Source organism: Nothobranchius furzeri, chromosome 12 (genome assembly GCF_043380555.1).
Source record: "Nothobranchius furzeri strain GRZ-AD chromosome 12, NfurGRZ-RIMD1, whole genome shotgun sequence".
NCBI classification, from domain to species: Eukaryota; Metazoa; Chordata; class Actinopteri; order Cyprinodontiformes; family Nothobranchiidae; genus Nothobranchius; species Nothobranchius furzeri.
This window is the reverse complement of record NC_091752.1, coordinates 62,546,451-62,574,284: the sequence shown is the minus strand read 5'-3', so window position 1 is coordinate 62,574,284 and position 27,834 is coordinate 62,546,451. Positions and strand designations below refer to the sequence as shown.

At 46.1% G+C, this 27,834-nt stretch overlaps 1 protein-coding gene across 2 annotated transcripts; it reads right to left on the bottom strand.

The window, feature by feature from the left end:
• On the bottom strand, positions 1-26,982 carry LOC107396232 (transient receptor potential channel pyrexia). 2 transcript variants are annotated; one of them, XM_015975837.3, is made up of 20 exons: positions 26,891-26,982; positions 26,639-26,817; positions 26,180-26,300; positions 25,954-26,105; positions 25,432-25,518; positions 25,135-25,285; positions 24,876-25,037; positions 23,744-23,853; positions 23,549-23,660; positions 23,429-23,457; positions 18,497-18,588; positions 18,306-18,420; positions 18,057-18,227; positions 17,643-17,713; positions 12,096-12,263; positions 11,861-11,979; positions 2,409-2,613; positions 2,054-2,258; positions 1,919-1,977; positions 1-1,843 (listed from the first exon to the last, which is right to left on the bottom strand). In XM_015975837.3, exons 2-20 carry the CDS (start codon positions 26,723-26,725, stop codon positions 1,543-1,545), a joined length of 2,517 nt encoding a protein of 838 aa, XP_015831323.3. In that variant the 5' UTR covers positions 26,726-26,817; positions 26,891-26,982; the 3' UTR covers positions 1-1,542. The 2 variants fall into 2 exon arrangements, with proteins under 2 accessions (XP_015831323.3, XP_054590610.2); XM_054734635.2 differs by having other exon boundaries at positions 26,639-26,955.
• Positions 26,983-27,834: the final 852 nt, after the last annotated feature.

Genomic DNA, 27,834 nt, shown 5'->3' with positions numbered 1-27,834 from the left:
TCTGATGTTTTTTTTTATTAATAAATCAACTCTCTAGTTATAGCAGACCAAAATATTTACACCCAGAACTCCGTTTCTTTCAGATACAAGGTTCTGATAAAAATCACACACCACATTCCATCCACACATATTCATCTATTTCACATATCGTTTCATAACTTGTCATGTTTACAGTTAGCCTAGAAAATAAAAGTTATTTTAATTATATACTTGACTCTGTCTGAATTAATACGAAGTGTGTTTGTGGTCACCGAATAAGCAAAGAATCTAAAATTCTTCTGGTTAAACGTTCAAAGATCAATCAGGTTGATACTCTATATTTATATAGAATCATCACATCTTATTGATTATAATTTAACCCAATTTACATATAGATATCTCTACACCTACTAAAACACGTGGGCTACTTTTTTTTCGCACACAATGACAAGGATTGTTAAGAAAGCGTGTTTACCGGTATGTCAAATCAAACTGATAAAACTTTGATTTAATTTCTTTCATTTTCCTCCTCCAACCCCATAAATCCCTTTGTCCTCCTGCAGCACTCCCGAAAGACGACAGGCATCTAACAACACAAAAAGAGTCCAGCATGTTGTGGTAAAACTACTTTTAACATAGTTTTAGGCCCGATGTGTTGCTACCAGACACACAGCGTGAGCAGTCAGGTCGCATCCAAAAACTGGGTCGTACAGTTAGAGCAAATGACTCGTGAGATTTGTTCTGCGAGGAAGTCGTACAGTTTGAGCTTAAGCTGAACGCTACGAGTTGCACTGTGTCTGCCTGGCTTTAGCCATGCGGATAAATGTTATTTCACTGCTGTTCACCTCTGTTTATTGACAGCTGACAGATCAACATGACTGTGGTCAACGGGGAGGGGCCATCTTCGTGCCCTCCAGCCTGGAGCAGGGAGGTGGGGGTGTGGGCATGTGACGTCACGCAGTAATGGATCTATATTCGTATAGCATGGGTTGCAAGGCTAAAGGCAGTTTTCCATCTGGACCAGCATGGACCAGGGCAGGCTGGGTGGCATCTGTCCGGCTCCTGCACCGGTAGGGTTTGTTCACACACACATCTCAGGAACGGGGAAATCTCAGAGCACGTGGGCGTGAGGAAAAGTCTGTGGTGTCTCCTTTAAACAAAGGTGAATATGGTTTTGTGTGTGTGTGTGTGTGTGTGTGTGTGTGTGTGGGTGTGTGTGTGCTCCTCACAGCAGCGAGAGGGAGACAGAGAGCTGCTTTAGTCTCAGCATCCAGAATGATAATGAATCATGCATGCAGGAAGCCCCTGCTGGTTGATTCTATGTGCCAGCTGGAGGCTCTCCCTAATGGTAGGCGTGTATTTGAGCCAGCCAATCAGTCACAGTCGTTGGCCTGGACCAGCCCTGAGCGAACCAACCGAGAGATAAGAGCTGAAACCACCACCGGTAGGATAAGGAAAAGTACCAGGCCACTCTGGTGTGAAAACAATATAGGCAATGCGGGTCGATGTGAAACCCCTATAACAGTGACCTGCTTCTCAACCAGCAGCTTCTCTATTAGCAGCTTAGAAAATGTTCAAGTCCTGCAGATCTCTGCACCTAGTCTGTTCATTCCCGTTCTGAAGCAGCTGCTGGACAAGAGTCCGGAGCTCTTTCAACTCTGCTTGTATTGCTTGAAGTTCCTGTTTCTGCTGGTTCTGAAGCTCCTGGTTCTGGGTCTGGAGCTCCTGTTTCTGCTGGTTCTGAAGCTCCTGGTTCTGGTTCTGGTTCTGAAGCTCCTGGTTCTGGGTCTGGAGCTCCTGTTTCTGGTTCCGACGCTCCTGGTTCTGAAGCTGTTGGCTCTGCTGATCATCTTCTTTCTGAAGTCTAGTAAAGGTGGATCTGTTACACTGGCTGCTCACATTTGCACCAAATGCCATTTTGTGTTTTGATGGTGTTCACCTTGATCCTCTGACTGCCTCCATGCTCCTCTGCAGAACCAGGAACTGGTCCAGAGTCTCCTGCACGACAAACCCACGCTACTATGACCCAGTAAATATAAGTAAAAGGAAAGTGTTTAGCTCTAGTGATACAAACTTTGATTTCTGCCTTGATGTGGCCCATTTCATGATGATAACTAGGGTTTACTGTGATGTTATCACAGTCATCAGCCAATGGGGAGCAGTGTTTGGAGATATACTGATCATCATAGAAGGAACGGAGGCGGGGCATGGAGTCCTCCACCTGCAGGATGACGGCTGCCTGCTGCATCATCGCATTAGCCTTTGAGTTATCATGTACCCTAAAACACAATCAGTCAGTCAGTCAGTCAGTAAGACTCCCAGGTATTTTGGTGATGTCTGTATGAGTCACCTAAATCCCAGTCTGGGTTTTGGATCAGGATGTTGATGAAAATATTGGCCCAGCTGTTGGACCAGTTGTGAACCCTTACCTTTGGAAGGTGTCAGTAAGCAATGCAATCAGCAGGTTGACACATAAGATGGAGGATGCAGCCAGAAACGTCCCACACAGCAGAGGAGCCATGACACCATCTACTGCTACCATGGCAGCATACTCATATTCATCTACCAGAGTGATCCGGTACAGGCTGTAGAGAAGGCCTGAGACAGATTGCATGCTGGGAACTGTGGACAAACCTGCAGAGACATACATCATCATCAGTGAGGACGTACTGACCTTGATGTTTAGAAATTGATCCTGGTCCTCACAACGATGAAACAACAAACAATAATAGGACTGGATTAAGAACACTTTACTCTAGCCGGGTCTCTGGTGATCTCTGACTGCTGCTGCAGAGCTGGCTTCCTTTCAGTCGACTCACCTGGAACAACTCATATAGATATAGCAAGCCCCTGCGTGGTCTGACTGAAGATACCTTTAGTTAAAGCATCACTCCAAAAGAGCTCCTATGTTCTGCTTTCAGCAGTGAGGAAATACAAATAGCTTCTTAGGTGTGTTCTTGCTGTGTCTTTGTAAATCCATGCTTTCGTTCTTTTTTAAACACAGAAACAGTTTTGTTTACCTGTTTGTAGCTACGGTTCATCAGCGTCAGCCTGAAGAAGCCGGCAGCTGTCGGCGAAACCGTAGCTACAAACAGGTAAACAAAACTGTTTCTGTGTTTAAAAAAGAACGAAAGCATACAAATAGCTGTATGTGCAATTGAATGCACCCTGTAGTGTGCTTTAAATCAGGGTTGTCATGAAATGCAAACAGTACTTATCCCATGCTATTGTTCACAAAGGTGTAAACTTGCACACACGCACGCGCGCACACACACACACACACACACACACACACACACACACACACACACACACACACAGTTTGATGGAGGGATTTCTATCCAATCAGTGAAAACAGGATGTGCACATTGTTTGGATGAGGTTATTCCAGGATTGTACATTTCAGATGTGATTAAAATTATTCTTTATTTTGACAAAAATTTTTATTTTTTTAGATGCCATCAGTATGTGAGGTATCTCAGTGTTTTCATGACAAAACTCTAACGTGAGACTGTGCTCTAACCATCATGATAACAAGCCAAATAAACTCAAACAGAGTGATATTTTGGTTAAAATAAGAAATGATCTTGGCAGGTCTGGCACTAAAGCATTGTGGATTCTGGTGCACATTCCATATTGCAAACCCATACTGGCATGTTGTTGTTATAGAACATCAAGTTCAAATACTGAAGATTTAAATAATGTTGTCATGTCTGGAGGAAGGTACCTAACCTAAGACATGCAGAATGCAACACAGACCAAGAACGGGGGGTAAAAAATGATTTATTTAGAACGAAGGAACTGAGGATGCACAGAAAAGTCTGTGGTAGGTACTGCTATGACAGCTCAGCGTCTAGAAGGGGGAGAACATAGGTGAGCATTGATTCTGATTCAGAGGTCCGTTATAGGCAGAGATGTTCAGCAGACTGTGGGACGTGAGTTTGCTGGCTGGAGGAGGGAGCAGGTTGTGAGCCGGGGAAGCGCAGGAGAGGGCCGGAGGAGGACATTGACTCCGAGTGGGCCTTGTTCCACTCTGCATATGTTGAGGCGGCTGTTGCTAGCTGTGGTCGCAAGGTGGCCGGTGCCAGTCGTGGTGGCAACCCCCGTACCCGCTGGTGGACACCAGAGGTTCGGGGAGCTGTCAGGCTGAAGAAGGAGGCCTACAGGGCGTGGCTGGTCTGTGGGTCTCTGGAGGCAGCAGACAGGTACCGGATAGCCAAGCGGGGTGCAGCAGTGGCAGTTGCCGAGGCAAAATCTCGGGCGTGGGAGGAGTTTGGTGAGGCCATGGAGAAAGACTATCGATCGGCTCCAAAGAGGTTCTGGCAAACTGTCCAGCGCCTCAGGAGAGGAAGGCAGCAACTCGCTCACACTGTTTACAGTGGGGATGGGGAGCTGCTGACGTCAAATGGGGCTATAGTCGGACGGTGGATGGAATACTTTGAGGAGCTCCTCAATCCCACCTATGCACATTCCAAGGACGAACCAGAGCCGGGAGACCTGGGGATGGACTGTCCAATCTCTGGGGCAGAAGTTGCTGAGGTAGTCAAACAACTACACAGCGGTGGAGCCCCGGGGGCGGATGAGGTTCGTCCTGGGTATCTCAAGGCTATGGATGTTGTAGGGCTGTCATGGCTGACACGTCTCTGCAACATTGTGTGGTCATCGGGGGCAGTTCCTGTGGAGTGGCAGACCGGGGTGGTGGTCCCCATCTTTAAGAAGGGTGACGGCAGGGTGTGCTCCAACTATAGGGGGATTACACTCCTCAGCCTCCCTGGAAAGGTCTACTCCAAGGTACTGGAGAGGAGGGTCCGATCGATAGTTGAATCTCAGATTGAGGAGGAGCAATGTGGTTTTCATCCTGGCCGTGGAACTTTGGACCAGCTCTATACCCTTGCAAGGGTGATGGAGGGGGCATGGGAGTTTGCCCAAGCAATCCACATGTGCTTTGTGGATTTGGAGAAGGCTTATGACCGTGTCCCCAGGGGCATCCTGTGGGGGACGCTCCAGGAGTATGGGGTGGGTGGCTTTCTGTTAAGGGCCATTCAGTCCCTTTACCAGAGGAGCGTGAGTTTGGTCCGCATAGCCGGTAGTAAGTCGGACCTGTTCCCTGTGAGGGTTGGTCTCCGCCAGGGCTGCCCTTTGTCACCGGTTCTGTTCATTACCTTTATGGACAGAATTTCTAGGTGCAGCCGTGGTGTGGAGTGTGTCGAGTTTGGTGGCAGGAGAATCTCGTCTCTGATTTTTGCGGATGATGTGGTCCTCCTAGCTTCATCCAGCTCTGACCTTCAGCTCTTGCTGGGTAGGTTTGCGGCCGAGTGTGAAGCGGCTGGGATGAGGATCAGCACCTCCAAATCTGAGACCATGGTTCTCGACCGGAAAAGGGTGGCTTGCCAACTCCGGGTCGGGGAGAGGTCCTACCTCAAGTGGAGGAGTAGAAGTATCTCGGGGTCTTGTTCACAAGTGAGGGTAGGAGGGATGAGGAGATCGACAGGCGGATTGGTTCGGCGTCTGCAGTGATGCGGACGCTGAGCCGATCTGTCGTGGTGAAGGGGGAGCTGAGCCAGAAAGCCAGGCTCTCAATTTACCGGTCGATCTACGTCCCAATCCTCACCTATGGTCATGAGCTTTGGGTAATGACCGAAAGAACGAGATCGCGGATACAAGCGGCCGAAATGAGTTTCCTCCGTAGGGTGGCCGGGCTCAGCCTTAGAGATAGGTGAGGAGCTCGGACATTCGGGAGGGACTCGGAGTAGAACCGCTGCTCCTCCGGATAGAAAGGAGTCAGTTCAGGTGGTTTGGGCATCTGGTCAGGATGCCTCCTGGACGCCTCCCTGGGGAGGTGTTTCGGGCATGTCCTGCCGGCAGGAGGCCCCCGGGTCGACCCAGGACACGTTGGAGAGGTTACATCTCCAATCTGGTCCGGGAACACCTTGGGGTCCTGCCAGAGGAGCTGGTGGAGGTGGCTGGGGAGAGGACGGTCTGGAGCTCCCTAGTTGGGATGCTGCCCCCGCGACCCGGACCCGGATAAGCGGAGGAAGATGATGACGACCCCAGGAAGAATAGTTTTCGCTATTGTGAAGACTAATGGGGATCCTTAAATAAACAATAACATCAGAGTTTAACCATAGGGGTTATCTGGACCTTGAGATGAGGCTGACGTGTTTACTTCAGCTCCTACTTTTTCTGCTCTAATTCCTCCTAAAACCTGTTTTTTCCTGTCACTGATCTCTGGATTTTGTGATTTTGTTGGAACTTTGTTGGACCTTTGTTTATTTGTTGGATTCTTTCACTTCTTGGACCTTTATTTGGAATACAAATCTTTCGGATCTGACAAAGGCAGCTCAGCTAAAGTGTAAGCAACCTTGGAGCTATCTTGAATGTCTGCCCTCCCGTTGCATCTGCCCCACAATGATGCCTTTATGCTTTCTAAAGCAAATAAAATAATTGAAAACCTTAAAGAGGATATATGACGACTGCTGAACTGCAAAAGAAGGAAATGGTGCTGGATAGTTTTAGATCTTGTTTTCCTGCACTGTCTGAGACAATTGTCAGTCAGTTTGAAGATAAAATATCCATGCAAAACTCTGTGCTTCAAGACACCATTCCTTGGGATCCCTCTGCACCACGAAATCTGACTTCCAACTCTACTCCTGACCAATTTTCATCTTGGTCAGAGGTTGTGGTACGTGGCCGTAGGAGAGCCCCTGTGGTTGATCCCAACTCCCCACCTGACCTCAGTCTTTCAAACTGCTTCTCTCCACTTGCTGAGGAACAACCAGCTGATTCCTCCAGGCCTCCTCTTCCCTCTCAACCATCTGATCCCATCCAGCAGGAGCCTGTAGTCCAGAAGAAGCAACCTCAGCAGTCTCTTCCCCCCCAGACCTCAACCTCTGATGCCCGACACAAAATACTAAAGGATTCTGTGCGTCGACACTCTGCTGGACCTCCTGCCCTGGCTCAGGAGGTGAGCTCCTCCACGGCAAACCCTCCACCTCAAACCCTCCAGTTCCACAACACCACAGGAACCCAACCCCAGAATCCTCCACTACTCCACGGGAACACAAATCAGGAGCCCTCTACACCTCGTTCACTGTTTTCACCTACCACTTTGCTGGTAGGTGATTCAATAATCAGGAATGTCCGCTTTTTTAACGTCATGACGAGATGTTTTCCATCAGCAATCGTACCTGCTCTCCTGGATAAACTTCATGGTCAGCTGTACTCCATCCCAGCTTCAGTTAAAAGAGTGATCATTCATGTGGGATCAAACGATGTTACACGCCGGGAGTCTGTCATCACTCAACAATTCAATTCAATTCAATTCAAGTTTATTTATATAGCGCCAAATCACGACATGAGTCGTCTCAAGGCACTTCACATAATAAACATTCCAATTCACAGTTCATTAAGCCAATCAGAAATAATGTTTCCTATATAAGGAACCCAGCAAATTGCATCAAGTCACTGACTAGTGTCAGTGACTATACAGCAATCCTCATACTAAGCAAGCATGCAGCGACAGTGGAGAGGAAAACTCCCTTTTAACAGGAAGTAACCTCCAGAGAATCCTGTTAACTCTGGATAATCTATCCTATTTAGATGTAGTCTTGTTGGAGGCAGGGCAAGGGAGAGCCGTCTTTACCGACTGTACACTCCACCTCCCTGTAATCCCCCACTTGTCCAGATTTAGGCTAACATCAGATTTTAACTATAAGCCCTATCAAATAAAAATGTTTTAAGCCTATTCTTAAAAGTAGTCAAAGTGTCTGCCTCACGGACTAAAGCTGGGAGCTGGTTCCACAGGAGAGGAGCCTGATAACTAAAAGATCTGCCTCCCATCCTAATTTTAGATATTCTTGGAACCACCAGTAGACCTGCAGTCTGAGAGCTAAGTGCTCGGTTAGGAACATATGGAACAATCAGATTACCTATGTATGATGGACCTTGATTATTAAGAGCTTTATATGTGAGAAGAAGGATCTTAAAATCAGCATTTTAACCATCTCTTTGACATTCTGAAGAGCAGTGGAATGTCTGTTTTCATCTCCAGCCCGATCCCCACAGTTTCTCATGGATATGGACGTTTTAGCCGTCTGCTCTCTCTCCACTCCTGGCTTCAGTCTGCTTGCAAGTCCCACAGTTTTGGTTTCATCGATAATTTTAACCTGTTTTGGAACCGTTTCTCCTTTTTGAGGCGAGATTCACCCTAACCGACATGGTTCAAGCATGCTAACAGCTACCTTCCGGTATGCTGTGCAGTCCCATAGATATATATCTATGGTGGATTCCCTTCCACAGACATGACGGTTTATATCCCAGAGATCTTCACCTTCTTTGGCCTTTGCTCAAACCTCCACTTCAAATAACATCACACCCTACAGTCCTCCCATGATGCAACAGTCTTCTGTGTGTCTTACAAAGGTGACAATTCCCAAAATGTCTTCTGCTGACAAACCCAAAAGTTTCCCTATTCCAGTTCATTTATCAACCAGCAAAGACATAAACTGCATTCATGGCCGGAGAACCCAGAACACCAGATGTTTACGACCCATCCCTCTCCAACAGGTTAAGAAGACAAATGTTCTCCAGGATTCAGTTAAGTGGGCCCTGTTAAATGCCCGCTCAATCTCAAACAAATCCTTTATTTTAAATGAGCTGTTCACCAGAGAAAAGTTGGACTATTTATTTCTTACGGAGACGTGGCAGCAAGATGGCTATTTTGTACATTTCAATGAAATATGTCCAGCAAACTGCTCTGTGTTTACCACACCACGCCCGACACGTCGTGGTGTAGGTCTTGCTGTGGTCTTTAAGGACAAACATGTCTGTAATCTGGTGAAAAATGGCCCTTTTACAACTTTTGAATGTCAGTTCATCAAAGTAGGGTTACAAAATGTATTTCACTGTATTTTAATCTACCGACCTCCCGGTCCAGCTGGCCCTTTTCTCTCTGAATTTGGAGAATTTCTATCATCAATGATCAAACTAGAAAAAGGTTTAATCCTTGGTGATTTTAACTTACACATTAATGATCCTAATTGTAGCACAGCAGTGGAGTTCATGTCTATTATGGAGTCTTTTAACTTAGAGCAGCACGTTTCCAGCCCCACACACAAAATGGGCCACACTCTAGATCTTGTTTTCTCTTTGGGACTAAAAATCAATCATTTACATGTTGAAGAGGTTCATGTGAGTGACCACAGCTGCATTTTCTTCATTGTCCTATCTAATGTTGAATCTGTCCCTCACAACCTAAAATCAAAGACACGTATCATTAATCAGTCAGCAGTGGATGGATTTTCTAGATTATTTGACAGCAGCTCAGTTCAGGGTGATGATCCAAGCTTGTTCATCCAGTCACTGGATAAACAATGCTGCAGTATCTTAGATAAAGTAGCTCCTGTTAAGCAGGTTACTTTTTCTAGCAAGAGAAAAAGTCCCTGGATTAATCAAAACATTTACAGTCTCAGAAGGACATGCCGCAGAGCCGAGAGACGTTGGAACTCAACTAGATTAGAAAGTCACAGGCTGTTCTTTTAAGAACTGATAACATCTCTGAATGAGACGGTGAAAATTTCCAGGGCCACTTACTTTGCTCAGCGGATTGCTGTAAACAAAAATAACTCTAAAGTCCTGTTTGACACCATAAACCAGATTGTTTCACCTCACGCCCCACTTATATCAGTTTACTCAAGGTCTGACTGTAACAAATTTCTAGCATTCTTTGAGAATAAAATCAGAAATATCAGGGCAAGTTTTTCACCCCATCTGGCTCTGTATCTGTTTTCAAACATGCAGTTATTGAACTTATACTTAAAAAAACAAGTTTGGACTCATCTCAGCCTAAAAATTACAGACCCATTTCTAAATGACCCTTTATCTCTAAAATATTGGAAAAGGTTGTGTCAGATCAACTGATAACTTTTCTGAAACAACACAACAGTTTTGATAAATTGCAGTCTGGTTTTCGTAAAAAGCGTTCAACAGAAACCGCTTTGCTTAAAGTTTCCAGTGACATCATGATGGCAGCAGACAACGGGGAATTCACAGTGTCAGTATTGTTAGATCTTTCTGCAGCTTTTGATACTGTTGATCACATCACCTTAATTAACAGACTTAGTGACTCGGGGGGGGGGGGGGGGGGGGATCTCTGGAACTGTTCAGTAACAGAAGTTACAGTGTCTGTATAAACTAAATCATGTCAGATTCTACTGATCTGTTCTGTGGGGTACCCTAAGGCTCTGTTTTGGGTTCACTGGTGTTTCTACTGTACATACACCCTCTTGGACAGATACTTGATTCTTTTCATAATGTCTCTTATCACCTATATGCAGATGATATTCAGCTGTACTGGTCCTTTAAGGATTCTGAGTTCTATAAACTTTCTGAATTACTAGAGTCTAACAGCTATCACCAGCTGGCTAGAAGATAACTTCCTTCAGTTAAACTCTGAAAAGACTGAATGTCTGATCATTGCCTCTGACAGCATGGTTCCCCTGATTAGTCTAAAACTTGGTCATTTATCCTCTGCTGTCAAGACAAACTTAAGGAATTTGGGTGTTATTTTTGACCAATCAATGTCTCTTGAAGGCCACTCAAGAACATTGGTCCGAAACTGTTTTTATCATTTAAGAAATATCTCCAACTGTGAAGGTTGGTGTCAAAACATGAACTTGAAATGGTTCTCCATGCCTTCATCTCCTCCCGACTAGATTACTGTAACACACTTTTCACATGTTTTAACAAAAAAGCCCTTGACCGCCTTCAGTTGGTCCAGAACTCTGCAGTGAGGCTTCTAACTGGAGTCAACAGAAGAGCACACATCACTCCTATCACCCATTAACTTTAGAATCAATTTTAGTATTCTGACTATAACTTTCAGTGCTCTACATGGTCAAGCTCCTCCCTATATTACTGAAGTGAGAAAGCCTTATGCTCCAACCCGAGCCCTCAGGTCCACCCACCAGAACCTTCTAGAAGTTCCAAAGACCAGATATAAAAGTTGAGGCGATTGCTCCTTCCAGACTGTTGCACCCCCGACTCTGGAATGATCTTCCTTTATCCTTACGCAGCATTGACAGTCTGGATACTTTAAAAAAAACAGCTAAAGGCCCTTTTATTTAAATCTGCTTTTACCTAAGCCTTTTATTTTCTTATTTTTAACTCAAAATTTTAATCTTTCGTCTGTTTATGAAAATTTATAATCTTATGACTTTATTTTTTCTGATGTTTATCTAATTCTGTTTTGAGAGTATTTTGATTTTATGATGTTAATCTGTTTAAGATTTTATGACTTTGTTTTATTTTGTTTTGATCTATGTGAAGCACTTTGTGATTCTATGTCTGTGATAAGTGCTATATAAATAAAATTTACTACTACATCAGAAGTGGAGGCCATTTTGCTTGCATATATTAGCAGGTGCCTCCTTTCACTGAGGGTGTGGCTGCATCCTGGAGGCTTCTAATGGCAGGATTTGGAGTCTTTTAAAGTCAAAGTCAAAGTCACATTAGTTGTCTCACACACACAGGTGTGTGTGCAAAATTTATTCTCCGCATTTGACCCATCCCCTGGGGGAGCGGTGAGCTGCAGACACAGCCGCGCTTGGGAACCATTTGGTGATTTAACCCCCCAATCCAACCCCCTTAATGCTGAGTGTCAAGCAGGGAGGCATTGGGTCCCATTTTTTCAAAGTCTTTGGTATGACCCGACCAGGAGTCGAACCCCCGATCTCCCAGTCTCAGGACGGACACTCTACCACTAGGCCACTGAGAAAGGTTTTTCAGTAAACCCCACTTTTAATTTTTCAGTCATTCTTTATTTTACTGTAGTCTTATTTCAGTGGTAATAAAGACATTTATCCATTCACAGAGATGGTCTGACCTCCAAACATGATCCAAAAGCTGCAGGCATAGGGGATGAAGATCTCAGCATACAGGAACAGGAAACGCATCACATCCTCAACAATGTTCCCCAACATGACAATAAATGGCCCCATCAGCCTGCACAACATCCAGCTGTTAGTCATAAACTCACATTTCAACAAGACACTGGAGACAGTGGTCATTTCAATTGCGCCTTTACTGTAAGTGTGTTGTGTTGATATAGTGTTGTGTACCTAAAGGCTCTGACGTGTTTCATGAGTCGCAACCACAACAGGATGATGGAGATGGAAAACAGCCGCAGACTGAGCGTGTGCAAAGAAGCAGACGGCTGGAGCACATCGGTCACATGGACGCTGAAGGAAGCAATCAGCAGGGAGTAAACCAGCCAATCAAAGATGTTCCTGCAGGAAGGCAATAAAACAAAAACAAAACACTTTTAGAAATTAGGACTGCACAAGGAAAAAGAAATCTACTTTGCAAAGTTTTTCTAATCCATGTACGTATTGCAATATAGAAAAATATATGAATTTACAACAAGAGACTATTAGCAATTCAAGTCAATTCAGTTTATTTATATAGCACCGTTTCAAGGCACTTTACAAACATTCCAAAATAACCTACTTCTGAGTGCATTGTTCTGATAGGTTAAAGTTTCCTGTGTAAGAAAACCCAGCAGACGGCATCGAGTCACTGACTACAATGATAGCTGTAGACCCAGTAAATGGTTTCAAAACCACTTGGAAATGCTAATTATGTCCAACTCACTATTCCAAGCCTGGTAACACTTTACAAGCCTGGCCTGCCAGACTCGTCCTCTGTCTGCACAGAACTAGTCTGGTTACTCTCAGTCAGAGGGGCACATGAGGGGTAGGACTAGCCAGCTCAGAAATAACCATCAGAAAAAAGGCAGAAATGCCGACTGTACCGCGCAACGCAGTAGTTTTTAAGCTGTGGTCAAAATTGGCGTCTGGCGACGGTGCAAACATCTTTCTTTAGAAGAAAGGCTCTTAGCGCTTCTACTTATTCTTGTTTTAAAGACATGTCCAAGTAATTTAGAACAGAGGAAAGAGCCACAGCAAACTCCGCTTCAGCCACCATGTTTATGAGAAACTTGGCATTGCGGTGTGTGACGTACGCTGCTCAGCGCCGATTGGCTCAGAGTTCACAGGGGGTGGGGTTATTTGAATAGGAGAGTTCCCAGCCCCATGCTTCTCATAAGGAAGCTTGGGGCTGGCTGGTCAGGCTAACACTTTACATTAATGGTCCCAACCAGCTTACTGAATAAGTGACTAATGATAAACCAATCAGGATGTCAAGATACGGTGGTGTGGATCCAAAATGCAATACCCAGGATGACACGGAGGCAGGGATGAAGATTTTAAGTAAAAAGTCTTTATTTTGTGGGTGAGCCAAAAAACCAAGGTAATCCAAACTGGGAGTCAAAATCCAAAAAGCCAAAAAGTCAAGAAGCAGATTATTATCTGGGGATCAAGAAACTGGTTAAACACAGAGGGACTAAACTGACAGAATCAACAAACATTAATGGACCGACACAAGACAAAGACAAGACAGGGCTTAAATAGACTGGGAGAGGCAATCAGGAAAACAGGCAGCAGGTGTGCGGAGTGAGCTGCTGGAGGGAAGGCAGGTGACAATAATAATCTAAATGGGGAAACAGAACAGAGAAGGGCAGATAAATCTAAATTACAAAATTTAAACCTAGAGACTGAGGGAAGGACTCACACACACACACACACATACCATCACACACAAATGCACTAATATAAACAGGACAAGCATACACACACAAAACTCTGACACCTATAAACAGAACTGGGAAATGACCAAGCACACACACACACATACATACACACACACACACACACACAGAGCAGGGGACTGAGAGGCTGGGGGCTACAAGGACACAGAAAATGAAGACCTGGAGGGGCTGGGGAGGAATGAGATGACACGGGACCTGGGAGGAATAATAGTACCGGTTACCACATAAGACACAAGACTGAGACGAAGACAAGGACACATGAGGGCGCTATGAGACACAAAAGGGAATCTAGAGAGGGATGGAGGACACCAGGAAGCACAAAAAGAAGGGGGCAGACGCAGACCATGACAGTACCCCCCCCCCCCCCCCCCCCCAGGGGCGGATACCAGACGCCCAAAACAAGAACAACAAACAACAAGCACAAAACAAAACACAGGACACGAGAAAACCAGAGGGAGGGAGAGGAGGGAATCAACAAAACACCACCCAAAAAGGGCAGGCGAGGAGGGGACAGAAAACCCCGCGAGACCGGCGACAGGGAACCAGGAGGCGGGACCTGAGAAGCCTAGGGGGCCGGCGATGGGGAACCAGGAGGCGGGACCAAAGAAGTCTAGGGGGCCAGCGACGGGGAGCCAGGAGGCGGGACCGGAGAAGCCTAGGGGGCCGTCGACGGGGAATCAGGAGGCGGGACCGGAGAAGTCTAGAGGGCCGGCGACTGGGAGCCAGGAGGCGGGACCAAAGAAGCCTAGGAGGCCGGCGACGGGGAACAGGGGGTCTTGGAGGAGGAGGACAAGGAAGGATCTCCGGAAACTTGGGTGACTGGAAGGCTTGAGACAGGATCACCTGGGGTGACTGGAAGGCTCAAGACAGGATCACCTGGGGTGACTGGAAGGCTCGAGACTGGGAGACTTGGGTTGACTGGAAGGCTCGAGGCTGGGAGACTTAGGGTGACTGGAAGGCTCGAGGCTGGGAGACTTGGGGTGACTGGAAGGCTCGAGGCTGGGAGACTTGGGGTGACTGGAAGGCTTGAGACTGTGAGACTTGGGGTGACTGGAAGGCTTGAGACTGGGAGACTTGGGGTGACTGGAAGGCTTGAGTCTAAGGTACACCTGTGCACTACTCATGATGTCAGATCAGCATCATGATGTGGCACACCTGTGAGGTGGGATGGATCATCTCAGCAAAGCGCAGGTGCTCACTATCACACATTTAGACTGATTTGTGAACAATGTTTGTTTGCCCTGGGGAGTGCAAACTTCAGCAATTTGACAATCACACCAGATTTCCTTTCATTGCTGGCAACAATGTTTATGAATGGTCATAGTTTTTGTAACCGTTTGTTACAAATCAGGAAATACATTTTGTCCTCACGGGCTCCCGTAGAAGAAAACATAACATCTAACATGGCATTGCCCAGAGATACCTGCTCCCATGTACTTTAGACCTGATTTTTATGGTTATATGTTAAGAAGCAGTCAATATTTTTCAACAACTGTGTATCATTTAGTTCATTTTCAACAACATTTTGATGGATATTTCCAGAGATTAACGATAAAAACTACACATTGTCACACAGAAAGCACCACACACCAGCTTCCACCCTTCTGCACATTTTCTTTACTATTTCTGCTGCTCTGCTGCTTCCTGCAGTCGGCGCCTCTCTTAGGGAATGGAGGGCCTTCTGTCCGTGTTCTATGAATACATCTAGAACAAGTCTGGTCAGTCATTTGCAGAACCTGTGTATTCTCGCCCCAGTGCTGTCTCTTCTGCCGCACCTAACACGTCAACCAGGTCTGTCGTCTCCCTTTCCCCCGCAGCTGTGCACGTTCTGCCACAATTATAGGCAATCAATGTGGTTCAGCATTATCAAGTTTTAATCAAATTATTCTCATTTAATAATCAGTTGTACATTTAACTTTTGGAGAATTAACACATTTGACTAAGAGGGAACTTGTTCTATTCAATTCAATTCAAGTTTATTTATATAGCGCCAAATCACGACAAGAGTCGTCTCAAGGCACTTCACGTAATAAACATTCCAATTCAGGTCAGTTCATTAAGCCAATCAGAAAAAATGTTTCCTATATAAGGAACCCAGCAAATTGCATCAAGTCACTGAGTCTAAGAGAACATTGCTCTGTATTTTTAAGGTTCAACTCCCATTCCACCCTAAGCCCTACATCCAAAATTTAGGTATGTACAATGCTTGTTCATTTTTATGTTTTCGACCCGTTATCTGCATCTTTTCTGCCATAATTCCTGGTGTGATGCACCTTTGTAACCATATAACTAGTGTGCTAGCTAATATGGTTTGTTGTTGGTGAAAAAAAGGCAGGTTTTAGCTTTCTTGGTTTATTCGTAACTTCAAAATTACAGCAGCTCAGTGCCACCAACAAACTAGGGAAACCTCCTGAAAATGAGGTAAAAACAACACGCAAACACACACACACACACACACACACACACACACACACACACACACACACACACACACACACACACACACACACACACACACACACACCTGTGTAGGGATGGGTACCGAATTCGGTACTTTTTAAGGTACCGACCGAATTCCATAGTACCGACCGAGCACCGATTCACGTCATTTCAAACGGTGCCTCGTTTCGGTACCCGTCCTTCATAACGAGAACTTGCCAAGACAGCTGCGCATGCGCAAGAGCGTTATGTCATCACTTGCTGCGAGCCAGTTGTAAACAGAGCAGCATGGTAGAAAGAATGCAAGCTAAAGCTTGGGTCCACTTCACTAAATGTGATGGGTAACTGGGTGATGATGAAACCAGCGACAACGATCTAAGTGAGAGATCCTCATCTTAATCTGCTCCGGTAGGTAAATAAAATGTTTAAGATAACGCTAGCTTGATATGTTAGCTTCCGTTTCGCTAATGGTGCATTCGCTTTCTCCTCGGAACTCCGAATTTCTGACTAGAAGAACATGAACGCGCTCTAAAGTTTGGCTTCACTTTACTAAATGCGACGGGTGATTGGGTGAAGATGAAACCAGGGACAATGATCTAAGTGTGAGGCATCATCGTTTTAATCTGCTCCAGCAGCTAAATAAACTGTTTAAGATAACGTTAGCTTGATATGTTAGCTTCCATTGCCACCGTTTGACCGTTTTTGTCAGCTAATGGTGCGTTCGCTTTCTCCTCGGAAATTCTAACTTCCCAGTAGGAAAAATCAAAGGACGGTAAAAGGAATGATGATACACAGTAAATTTAGTTCACAGTAAAGATGTTTGCTTCAGTTTAATTTTCAGCTTATAAAACTACAAGGACGATGTTAAAATACAAACAGTTGAATGTTATTTATTGTGATATTTATCAAATATTGTTATATATTGAGAAAAAAATATATTTAATTATAAAAGAGAATTAAAATAATAAACACTCAAAAGTATCGAAGATTGGTACCGTTAAGTACCGGTATCGATTCCTAGGTACCGGGAATTAGTACCGAATCGATTCAAATGTCAAAGGTACCCAACCCTACCTGTGGTCTGCTACCACAGGAAGGATTGGGATCGGTGGATTGCTGCATGTCTGGTACCTTTAACTTTAGATGAAAGCATGTTGAGCCCGTCACTGCCGTGGGACCTGCGATGTGACTATAATGCTCATGTGCATTGCAATGTTGATGCTCAAATGTAACATCTTGGAACTCTAGTGCAACCATCACAAGAACAAGCGAGCAATGTGACTAGAGTAAATCCTAGAGTCAGATCTGTCATGAGTCATGATTACAACCTGGTTCAAGTCCTTTGATGTGGACACTAATTTCTTCACACAGGTGGTCGGAGAGACCAGTGGCGTCAGAGTTCGGCAGGGCAGCTGTGGCCACATCGCAGCTCATCCCCACCAGCGTGTGAATGTGTGTGTGACTGATAGTGTTGTGAAGCGCCTTGGGGGGTTGTAGAACCCTAAGAAGGTGTTTTACAAATACAGGCCATTTACACAGATGCCAGAGTGTGTGTTCGTACCACAGATCTTGGCTATAGCTTCCCCTCATCTTGTGAATCCGTTTAGTCTCATCCAGAAGAAAACGTCTCTCCTGCAAACACACATGGTCTTTTTCTAGCCTCTCACAGACAGATCCTACAGCAGTGTCCATGGTCCATGCTGTCAGAAAGGTAATTGCCTGAGCTGTGGCTGGTCCACTTGGCATATTTGTATAAGAGGACCTTCAGGTTCCTTCATGATGCTAAAGTGATTCAGACAGTTATTAGTTGCTGCTGGATAAACTCGTGTTCCGCAGCCAAAACCAGAGCAGAATCAGGAAAACTGCTTCAGACTCAGTGGGGCCAAGGATGAGTGAAACAGAGCTTTGAATCTGAAACTACCTGCACACAGTAAACACATTTGTCTTGATGATGTCATCGGAAAAGGTATCCCACCTGAGGCCACATAGGATGTGAGCACTTCAGGTCCTCTTGGAGACGACGTTCCATCCACTGCTGCCTCAAGTGGAACTTCTTCTTTGAATGAAGGATATCCTGCACCTCCCTCCACACCTCACCCAAGGTGAGCAGGAGTGCCAGGACCACCAGGACAACACGCCACCAGTCCTGAGGAAGACCCAGGTCAGATAGGTAAAGACAGGGAAGACAGACCGATCAGACGCAGCTGAGAGACAGACACAGTACCTGGGGAAAGACATAGCGGTAAGGAGACTGTCGGTTGACAGACACAGAGATGGAGACGGTTGTCCAAGAAACATTTAGCAGGAAGTTGAGGACAAGTAGAAGCCATGCACCAAACCTGTAGCACAATACAAACAGACATGAAGCACAACAGTGATGATGTCAAACAAATACAACCAATCAGAAACATTTACCTGCCATAGAGTTTCCATTTGACTTGGATTAGTTTGAGAAAGACAGGATTCATGATGAGGTCCAGTTTTCCCTCCTGAACGACGACCTGCAGCTGGTGACCACAGAAGAGTAGTCTGTAATCTGTTCACATGTAATACCTGTAATCTAAGAGTGTCTACAACCAGCAGCGCTCAGAGATCCTAGTAGAACCCCGGGCCAAAACCAAACAGGGTGAAGCTGCTTTTTGGTACCTGCTGCACACAGATCAGGGGTGTGGCTATTAGGCCCACCCACTTTAACCAGGGCCCACCCACTCAAATGACTTCCCTAAAAAAATATATGTACATTTATTTTATCGTCGTCGTCGTCGTCGTCGTCTTCCTCCGCTTATCCGGGTCCGGGTCGCGGGGGCAGCATCCCAATTAGGGAGCTCCAGGCCGTCCTCTCCCCGGCCTTGTCCACCAGCTCCTCCGGCAGGACCCCAAGGCGTTCCCGGACCAGATTGGAGATGTAACCTCTCCAACGTGTCCTGGGTCGACCCGGGGGCCTTCTGCCGGCAGGACATGCCCAAAACACCTCCCCGGGGAGGCGTCCAGGAGGCATCCTGACCAGATGCCCAAACCACCTCAACTGGCTCCTTTCGATCCGGAGGAGCAGCGGTTCTACTCCGAGTCCCTCCCGAATGTCCGAGCTCCTCACCCTATCTCTAAGGCTGAGCCCGGCCACCCTACGGAGGAAACTCATTTCGGCCGCTTGTATCCGCGATCTCGTTCTTTCGGTCATTACCCAAAGCTCATGACCATAGGTGAGGATTGGGACGTAGATCGACCGGTAAATCGAGAGCCTGGCTTTCTGGCTCAGCTCCCTCTTCCCCACGACAGATCGGCTCAGCGTCCGCATCACTGCAGACGCCGAACCAATCCGCCTGTCGATCTCCCGATCCCTCCTACCCTCACTCGTGAACAAGACCCCGAGATACTTAAACTCCTCCACTTGAGGTAGGACCTCTCCCCCGACCCGGAGGTGGCAAGCCACCCTTTTCCGGTCGAGAACCATGGTCTCAGATTTGGAGGTGCTGATCCTCATCCCAGCCGCTTCACATTCGGCCGCGAACCTACCCAGCAAGAGCTGAAGGTCAGAGCTGGATGAAGCTAGGAGGACCACATCATCCGCAAAAAGCAGAGACGAGATTCTCCTGCCACCAAACTCGACACACTCCACACCACGGCTGCGTCTAGAAATTCTGTCCATAAAAGTGATGAACAGAACCGGTGACAAAGGGCAGCCCTGGCGGAGTCCAACCCTCACTGGGAACAGGTCCGACTTACTACCGGCTATGCGGACCAAACTCACGCTCCTCTGGTAAAGGGACTGACTGGCCCTTAACAGAAAGCCACCCACCCCATACTCCTGGAGCGTCCCCCACAGGGTGCCCCTGGGGACACGGTCATAAGCCTTCTCCAAATCCACAAAGCACATGTGGATTGGTTGGGCAAACTCCCATGCCCCCTCCATCACCCTTGCAAGGGTATAGAGCTGGTCCACAGTTCCACGGCCAGGACGAAAACCACATTGCTCCTCCTCTATCTGAGATTCAACTATCGATCGGACCCTCCTCTCCAGTACCTTGGAGTAGACCTTTCCAGGGAGGCTGAGGAGTGTGATCCCCCTATAGTTGGAACACACCCTCAGGTCACCCTTCTTGAAGATGGGGACCACCACCCCGGTCTGCCACTCCCTAGGAACTGCCCCCGATGACCACGCAATGTTGTAGAGACGTGTCAACCATGACAGCCCTACAACATCCATAGCCTTGAGATACCCAGGACGAACCTCATCCGCCCCCGGGGCTCCGCCGCTGTGTAGTTGTTTGACTACCTCAGCAACTTCTGCCCCCGAGATCGGACAGTCCATCCCCAGGCCTCCCAGCTCTGGTTCCTCCTCGGAATGCGCATTGGTGGGATTGAGGAGCTCCTCAAAGTATTCCTTCCACCGTCCGACTATAGCCTCAGTTGACGTCAGCAGCTCCCCATCCCCACTGTAAACAGTGTGAGCGAGTTGCTGCCTTCCTCTCCTGAGGCGCCGGACAGTTTGCCAGAACCTCTTTGGAGCCGATCGATAGTCTTTCTCCATGGCCTCACCAAACTCCTCCCACGCCCGAGATTTTGCCTCGGCAACTGCCACTGCTGCACCCCGCTTGGCTATCCGGTACCTGTCTGCTGCCTCCGGAGACCCACAGACCAGCCACGCCCTGTAGGCCTCCTTCTTCAGCCTGACGGCTCCCCGAACCTCTGGTGTCCATCAGCGGGTACGGGGGTTGCCACCACGACTGGCACCGGCCACCTTACGACCACAGCTAGCAACAGCCGCCTCGACAATCGCAGAGTGGAACAAGGCCCACTCGGACTCAATGTCCCCCACTGCTCTCGGTACGTGGTCAAAGCTCTGCCGGAGGTGGGAGTTGAAGACCGTCTTGACAGGTTCTTCTGCCAGGCGTTCCCAGCAGACCCTCACTATGCGTTTGGGTCTGCCAGGTCTACGCGGCATGTTCCCTTGCCATCTGATCCAACTCACCACCAGGTGGTGATCAGTTGACAGCTCCGCCCCTCTCTTCACTCGGGTGTCCAAAACATACGGCCGCAGGTCAGATGATACGACTACAAAATCTATCATCGACCTGTGACCTAGGCTGCCCTGGTACCAAGTGTACCGGTGGGCATCCTTATGTTCGAACATGGTGTTCGTTATGGCCAAACTGCGGCTTGCACAGAAGTCCAATAACAAAACACCGCTCGAGTTCAGATTAGGTGGGCCGTTCCTCCCAATCACACCCCTCCAGGTCAAGCTGTCATTGCCCACGTGAGCATTGAAGTCCCCCAGCAGGACAATGGAGTCCCCTGATGGAGCACTATCTAGCACTCGTCCCAGGGACTCCAAAAAGGGTGGGTACTCTGAACTGATATTTGGCCCATAAGCACAAACAACAGTCAGGACCCGTTCCCCGACCCGAAGGCGCAAGGAAGCTACCCTCTTGTCCCCCGGGGTAAACCCCAACACACAGGCAGAGAGTCTCTGGGCTAACAAAAAGCCAACCCCAGCCCTCCGCCTCTCACCCGGAGCAACTCCAGCAAAGTAGAGTGTCCAACCCCTCTCCAGGTCTCGGGTTCCAGAGCCAATGCAATGTGTCGAGGTGAGTCCGACTATATCTAGCCGGTACCGCTCAACCTCTGCCACAAGCTCCGGCTCCTTCCCCGCCAGCGAGGTGACGTTCCATGTCCCAAAAACTAGTTTTCTTGTCCGGGGATTGGACCGCCAAGGCTCCCGCCTTGGTCTGCCACCCGATTCGCATTGCACCGGACCCTTCATGTTCCTCCTGCGGGTGGTGGGTCCACAGTTGGACGAGCCCATGTATCCGGTTCGGGCTGGGCATTTATTTTATTTTACTTTAAAATAAAAATGCATTGGTTTCTAAAATTCTGTGTTTTTCTGACAGTTTGTGGTGCTGTGTGTACGTTAATGAGGAAAAAGGAATTTACCTGATTTTACCAAACAGCTGCAATATAACAGAGTGAAAAAATAGCGAGGGTCTGAATACTTTCCACTGTATCTGTAATGTGTAGTCTATAATCTGTAATATGTAATCTTTTATCTGTAATGTGTTGTCTGTAATCTGTAATATGTAATCTGTTATCTGTACTGTGGTGCCTGTAAAAGGTAATATGCAATCTGTTATCTGTAATGTGTTGTCTGTAATCTGTAATATGTAATCTGTTATCTGCAATGTGTTGTCTGTAATAGGTAATATGTAATCTGTAATGTGTTGTCTGTAATCTGTAATATGCAATATGTTATCTGTAATGTGTTGTCTGTAATCTGTAATATGTAATCTGTTATCTGTAATGTGGTGTCTGTAATAGGTAATATGCAATCTGTTATCTGTAATGTGTTGTCTGTAATCTGTAATATGTAATCTGTTATCTGAAATGTGTTGTCTGTAATATGTAATCTGTTATCTGTAATGTGGTGTCTGTAATAGGTAAGATGTAATCTGTAATGTGGTATCTGTAATCTGTAATACCGTTGTAATCTGTAATATGTAATTCGTTATCTGTAATGTTTTGTCTGTAATCTGTAATATGTAATCCATTTTCTGTAATGTTTTGTCTGTAATATGTAATATGTAATCTGTTATCTGTAATGTGTTGTCTGTAATCTGTAATATGTAATCAGTTATCTGTAATGTTTTGTCTGTTATGTGTAATCCGTTATCTGTAATGAATTGTCGGCAATCTGTAATATGTAATCCGTTATCTGTAATATTTTGTCTGTAAATGTAATCTGTAATATGTAATCTTTTATCTGTAATCTGTTGTCTGTAATATGTAATCTGTTATCTGTAATGTGTTGTCTGTAATCTGTAATATGTAATTTGTTATCTGTAATGTTTTGTCTGTAATATGTAATATGTAATCCATTATCTGTAATGTTTTGTCTGTAATATGTAATATGTAATCTGTTATCTGTAATGTGTTGTCTGTAATCTGTAATAAGTAATCAGTTATCTTTAATGTTTTGTCTGTTATGTGTAATCCGTTATCTGTAATGTGTTGTCTGCAATCTGTAATATGTAATCCGTTATCTGTAATGCTTTGTCTGTAATATGTAATCTGTAATATGTAATCTGTAATGTGTTGTCTGTAATATGTAATCTTGTTATCTGAATGTTTTGTCTGTAATCTGTAATATGTAATCTGTTATCTGTAAGGTTTTGCCTGTAATTTGTAATATGTAATCTGTTATCTGTAATGTGTTGTCTGTAATATGTAATCCGTTATCTGTAATGTTTAGTCTGTAATCTGTAATATCTAATCTGTTATCTGTAATGTTTTGTCTGTAATCTGTAATGTTTCCTTTCAATTCCATCCTTTTCCATGAGTAATGTTCAGTCTTACTGGAGAGGTGAGTTCTGTCATTCCAGCTTCTGCAACACAGAAACCATAGTTGGACGCTCTGAGTCCAGGAGACATGTTGGACAGTCTGATAACCTAAGATGAAGTATCGGACTATGGTACCTTGCAGACTGTCTTCGGCTGAGTGTAGTTCTGGTTCCAGCAGGTTCAGGTAAAAGTACTGTTGCCTGGTCATCTTGTCCGTCACGTGGAACTGACCAAGTGCCAGTTGAGCCTAAACACAAGACTACCATGTCACTACAACATAGACAAGCCAATTATTGAGCTGATGCCCCACAGTGGGATGTCCTTCTTTACCACATGACTCATTCGACCAATCAGAGCGGTTATACAAAGCTGTCCATCAGAGTCCTTCCCCCTTGCGTCTGCCCCGAGCTCCAACAGGACACGAGCTGCTTCACCTCGCTCTGCAAGCAGAGTCACCATGATGTCAGTGGTTAACTGTGATGTCACTGGTGTATGGTGCATCTGGTGCAACCGGTGCGGTACAACAGGGCCCGCGGGCCCAGAAGAGAGAGAGAGAGAGTCAGCCAGCCAGAGCTGCAACAGCAGAGATGAGGACGCATCTCAAATCAGAAACGTGACGACGCATTAATGGTCCATGGTGTGTTCTGTGTGTTTGCTAATGAAACGTAACTCGAGTGCATTTGGGATTGTCATGAACATGTTGGGGGAACTGGTTTAGGGTGGATACCAGCTGTGAGAAACAGCCACTGTCAGGTAGCCTACTGATGATGATGATCAGACTCGTCTCCTTTTTGTGGACAGAGAGATATAAGAACTCGTAACAACATGGTGCTGCTGGGTCAGACGTTCTGGCTAAACTATAGTATTTTTGTTCATGGGCCAGGGACCAGGTGATGTTAAATTATGTTAAATTCAACTTTTGCCTTCTGAGACCCAAATTTCTCTTTCGTGGGATTTAAAAGAAAAAAAAAAACACTCTAACTATTACAGATTAGTCGACTCATAAATGTGAACAAAATTTTACTCAGATAAAAATGTTGGCCAAAAAATGTTGGTGTTATTGTTGTTACGTCCCCATAGGAAACCTGTGTGGTCGGGCCGTAACACTTCTTCTGTTTAAAGGGCCCAATCCTTGCACTTGTCATAAAAGAGTCATAGGGGTTTATTACACAAGGTTTAAACCTCCCACTGTCTTCTTGGGTGCAGGGGTGAGGAATGAGCACCACCTCACCCCTGCCACATGGACCTCAAGGGATAAACCATCATTCCTGCGCAAAGGTCAACTTTCTTTGCGGGGTCACCCATGAAGACAGTGGGAGGGTTAAAAGAGAAACTAGGAACTAGAGGACCTCTAGTGTAAGTGCAAACCAACAGAAGACAAGTTTACACGGGGAAATGATTTTGCACTGGGACTAGCTAAAACCTGCTACGCCACTGTCACTGGTGATGAAGTCCGCAGTACCCATGTTGGCGGCAAGATGAAGAGGTGTTCTGTTTTTGTAGTCGGTGCAGGTGATGCAGGCTCCAGCCTGGAGCAGGAGTCTGATGGATCCAACGGCATCATTCTTTGCAGCATAGTGGAGAGGAGTCTGCTGGTCCAGGATGGTGCAAGCCCCTAGATCAGCTGACATAAAGCACAGAAACACAAAACTGCACTTTTATTATTCTCCCTGAAGGGTAGAGGTCTGCTCAGTGTTGACCCTGGAGACCACCACACAAACCTTTTTGGTCCAGCAAGAAACAGACCATATCCTCATAGTCGAGCGCAGAGGCCACATGAAGAGGAGTAACTCCAAACTGGTCTGAGCGAAGGTGGTCTGCGCCCCGGTCCAGAAAGAATTTCATCACATCCACACTCCAAGCCCTGGATATCTGAACACACGCACGCACGCACACACACACACACCTGAGTTCAGATGAGGAGACAAAACACAGGTACCTGGAGACCCCCGTCCACGTATACACGCCAGTAATTACATCACAGGAAACCCAAGCAGAAGAAACATCAGACACATCACCTCATGCAGGACAGTTTGACCAAATCTGTCCGAGCTGTTTGGATCAGCTCCATCTGCGATCACATGGTCCAGGAACTGAAAATCCACCTGAACACACACACACACACACTGTGACTTCACAAGCCATGTGGAGAGTCCTTCATTGCGTAAGTGATTACATTTGTCATTGTAGTCCTAGAGTTACCTGGTCAGTCCTATCTAGTCAGTCAGACCTGGTTAAGATAAGATAAGAACAACTTTATTTATCCCGAGGGAAATTCTTGTGTCATGTACATGCTCAAAGCAGTCGCAGAGACAAAGGAACAGGTGAAATAGAAATATGATATGCAATATATACATTAAAAAATGATCTACAGTAGCACCATGTAGGATAGTGCAAAACAAACAATCGCATATCTCAATAATTAAATACATGACTGCATCCCTGTGAATAAGTAATTCGTTAGTCCTACCTGGTTAGTCCTATCTGGTCAGAGTTACCTGGTCAGTCCTATCTAGTCAGTCAAACCTGGTTAGTCCTACCTGGTCGGTCTCCTGGTTGTTAGCTGCCAGCTCTCTGAAGTGACCCAGGAGTTTTTCATTGAGTTGCTGGCTGATGTTTTTGGTGTCCGTTTCATCCCTCTGGTCCTGCTCAGCCTCAGCCAGGCCGCTGTACCTTGCCTCCAGATGGACTCCTGAAATGGAAAAAAGCCACTGAGTCCCAAATGCTGAGCAGCTGAGTGGACAGAACCAAAGCTAATGCACTTACCAAGTAAGTTTCTTCTGCTTTGCCTCCAGCGGCGTTGTGAGTAAGATGCCCAGTGAGGTGCAGCCATGAACCCAGGGGATCTGGTCTCTGGAGGAGTCCGCTGAGCTTTAGATCCACATTTCTGGAAATAAATAGAGACCTGAGAACATCCAGTGTTCTTAATCAGTTCAAAGACTTTCTTCATTCATTTTCACTTTGGTTATTCTCAGTCACGCCTTCAATGATCCCGTTAAACTGAGTTCTCTTTAGTGTTTGTGTCTCTGTGACAGGCTGCTGACAAGAGAGAAAAATTAGCCAATGTCCAAAGAACACCTTCTTCAGACCTGACAGTCTGGAGAAGCGCCAAACCAGAACCACTTGTTGAGGGAAGCCAGGAAGACAAGAAGAGATCCGGACTGCACCAGGAGTTGTAGGCTTGATCAGATTAATCAGCAGATGGGAATAAACCCTCAAACTCACCTGGGTTGTGTTGGTTGTTTCTGTCATCTCCAGCTCCAAGCCATGATTCTGCAGACCTGTCCAGCTGACTTTGCTGTCCTGTTTCATCCTGGTTCCACGGAGTTCTCCAAAGATGACTTGTGGTAGAACTTTTGGATGTGTTTTATTTGCAGGAACACAGAGAGCTCTGGGATCTGTAACTAAAACCACCAGACCATCTGAGCTGCATCTGGTGTTTCTGGTCCATCATCCAGGTTCAGTAATGAAACCTACCTCAGAACCATCTCTGACCAGAACCTGGCTTCACTTTGTTGTTGTGAAGAACTGAACTGACTCTCACATGGTCTTCTAACGATTGTCAGGTGGCTGCCTGACCAAAGGTTGGTCTTATCAGTGGGTGGAGTAGGGATGGTCCTGATCCAGGTCCGCGGTTTAGTTTATGACTGAAGGATTCAAGCTGATTTGTAATGAACTCAACAAGTTTTAGTTTGGATGCAGGGAAATAAAACACACACACACACACACACACACACACACACGGTCTTTTTCTATCCATATTAGGACATTGTATTGACTTCCATTTATTTTAGTAACTGCATTTATGACTAACCCTAACCATCACCACTTTATTCCTAAACCTAACTGTAACAAAAATTCTATTCACATCTTACCTCTACACCTCACCCTACGCCTAAAACAGGGTGTCATGTTCTGTGTCCCTTTGTTCCCCAGCCCCTCCAGTTCCCACTCCAGGTCCTCCTTTTGTGTTTCATAGCGCCCTCGTGTGTCCTTTGTCTGCATCTCATTTATGTGTCTCTTTGTGTTCCTCATGTGTCCCCTGGTCTTCAGCCTTCCAAATATATGTCTCAGGTCCTGTGTTCCTTTAGTCTTCTCCAGTCACCCCTCTGCAGCCAGTCACCCCTCTGCAGTGTTTATAGTTTCAGCCTTTCATTTTATTAGTCTCTTTTATACGTTTTGTCCCACCAGTCTTTGTAGTTCTCCTTCCCATTAGAATATTAGTTATGTGGTTGCTTTTCTTGTTTTTAGGGTTTTTCTTAAGTCATGTGAGTTCCCTCCCTGATTACGTATTGCTTTCACCTGGTCCTCTCCCCACACACCTGCAGCTCATCTGCCTCCCATCATGCCCCAGTTTATTTAAGCCCTGTCTAGTCTCAGTGTCTTGTCGGTCGATTGATGCTTGTTCCGCTAACTCGTTT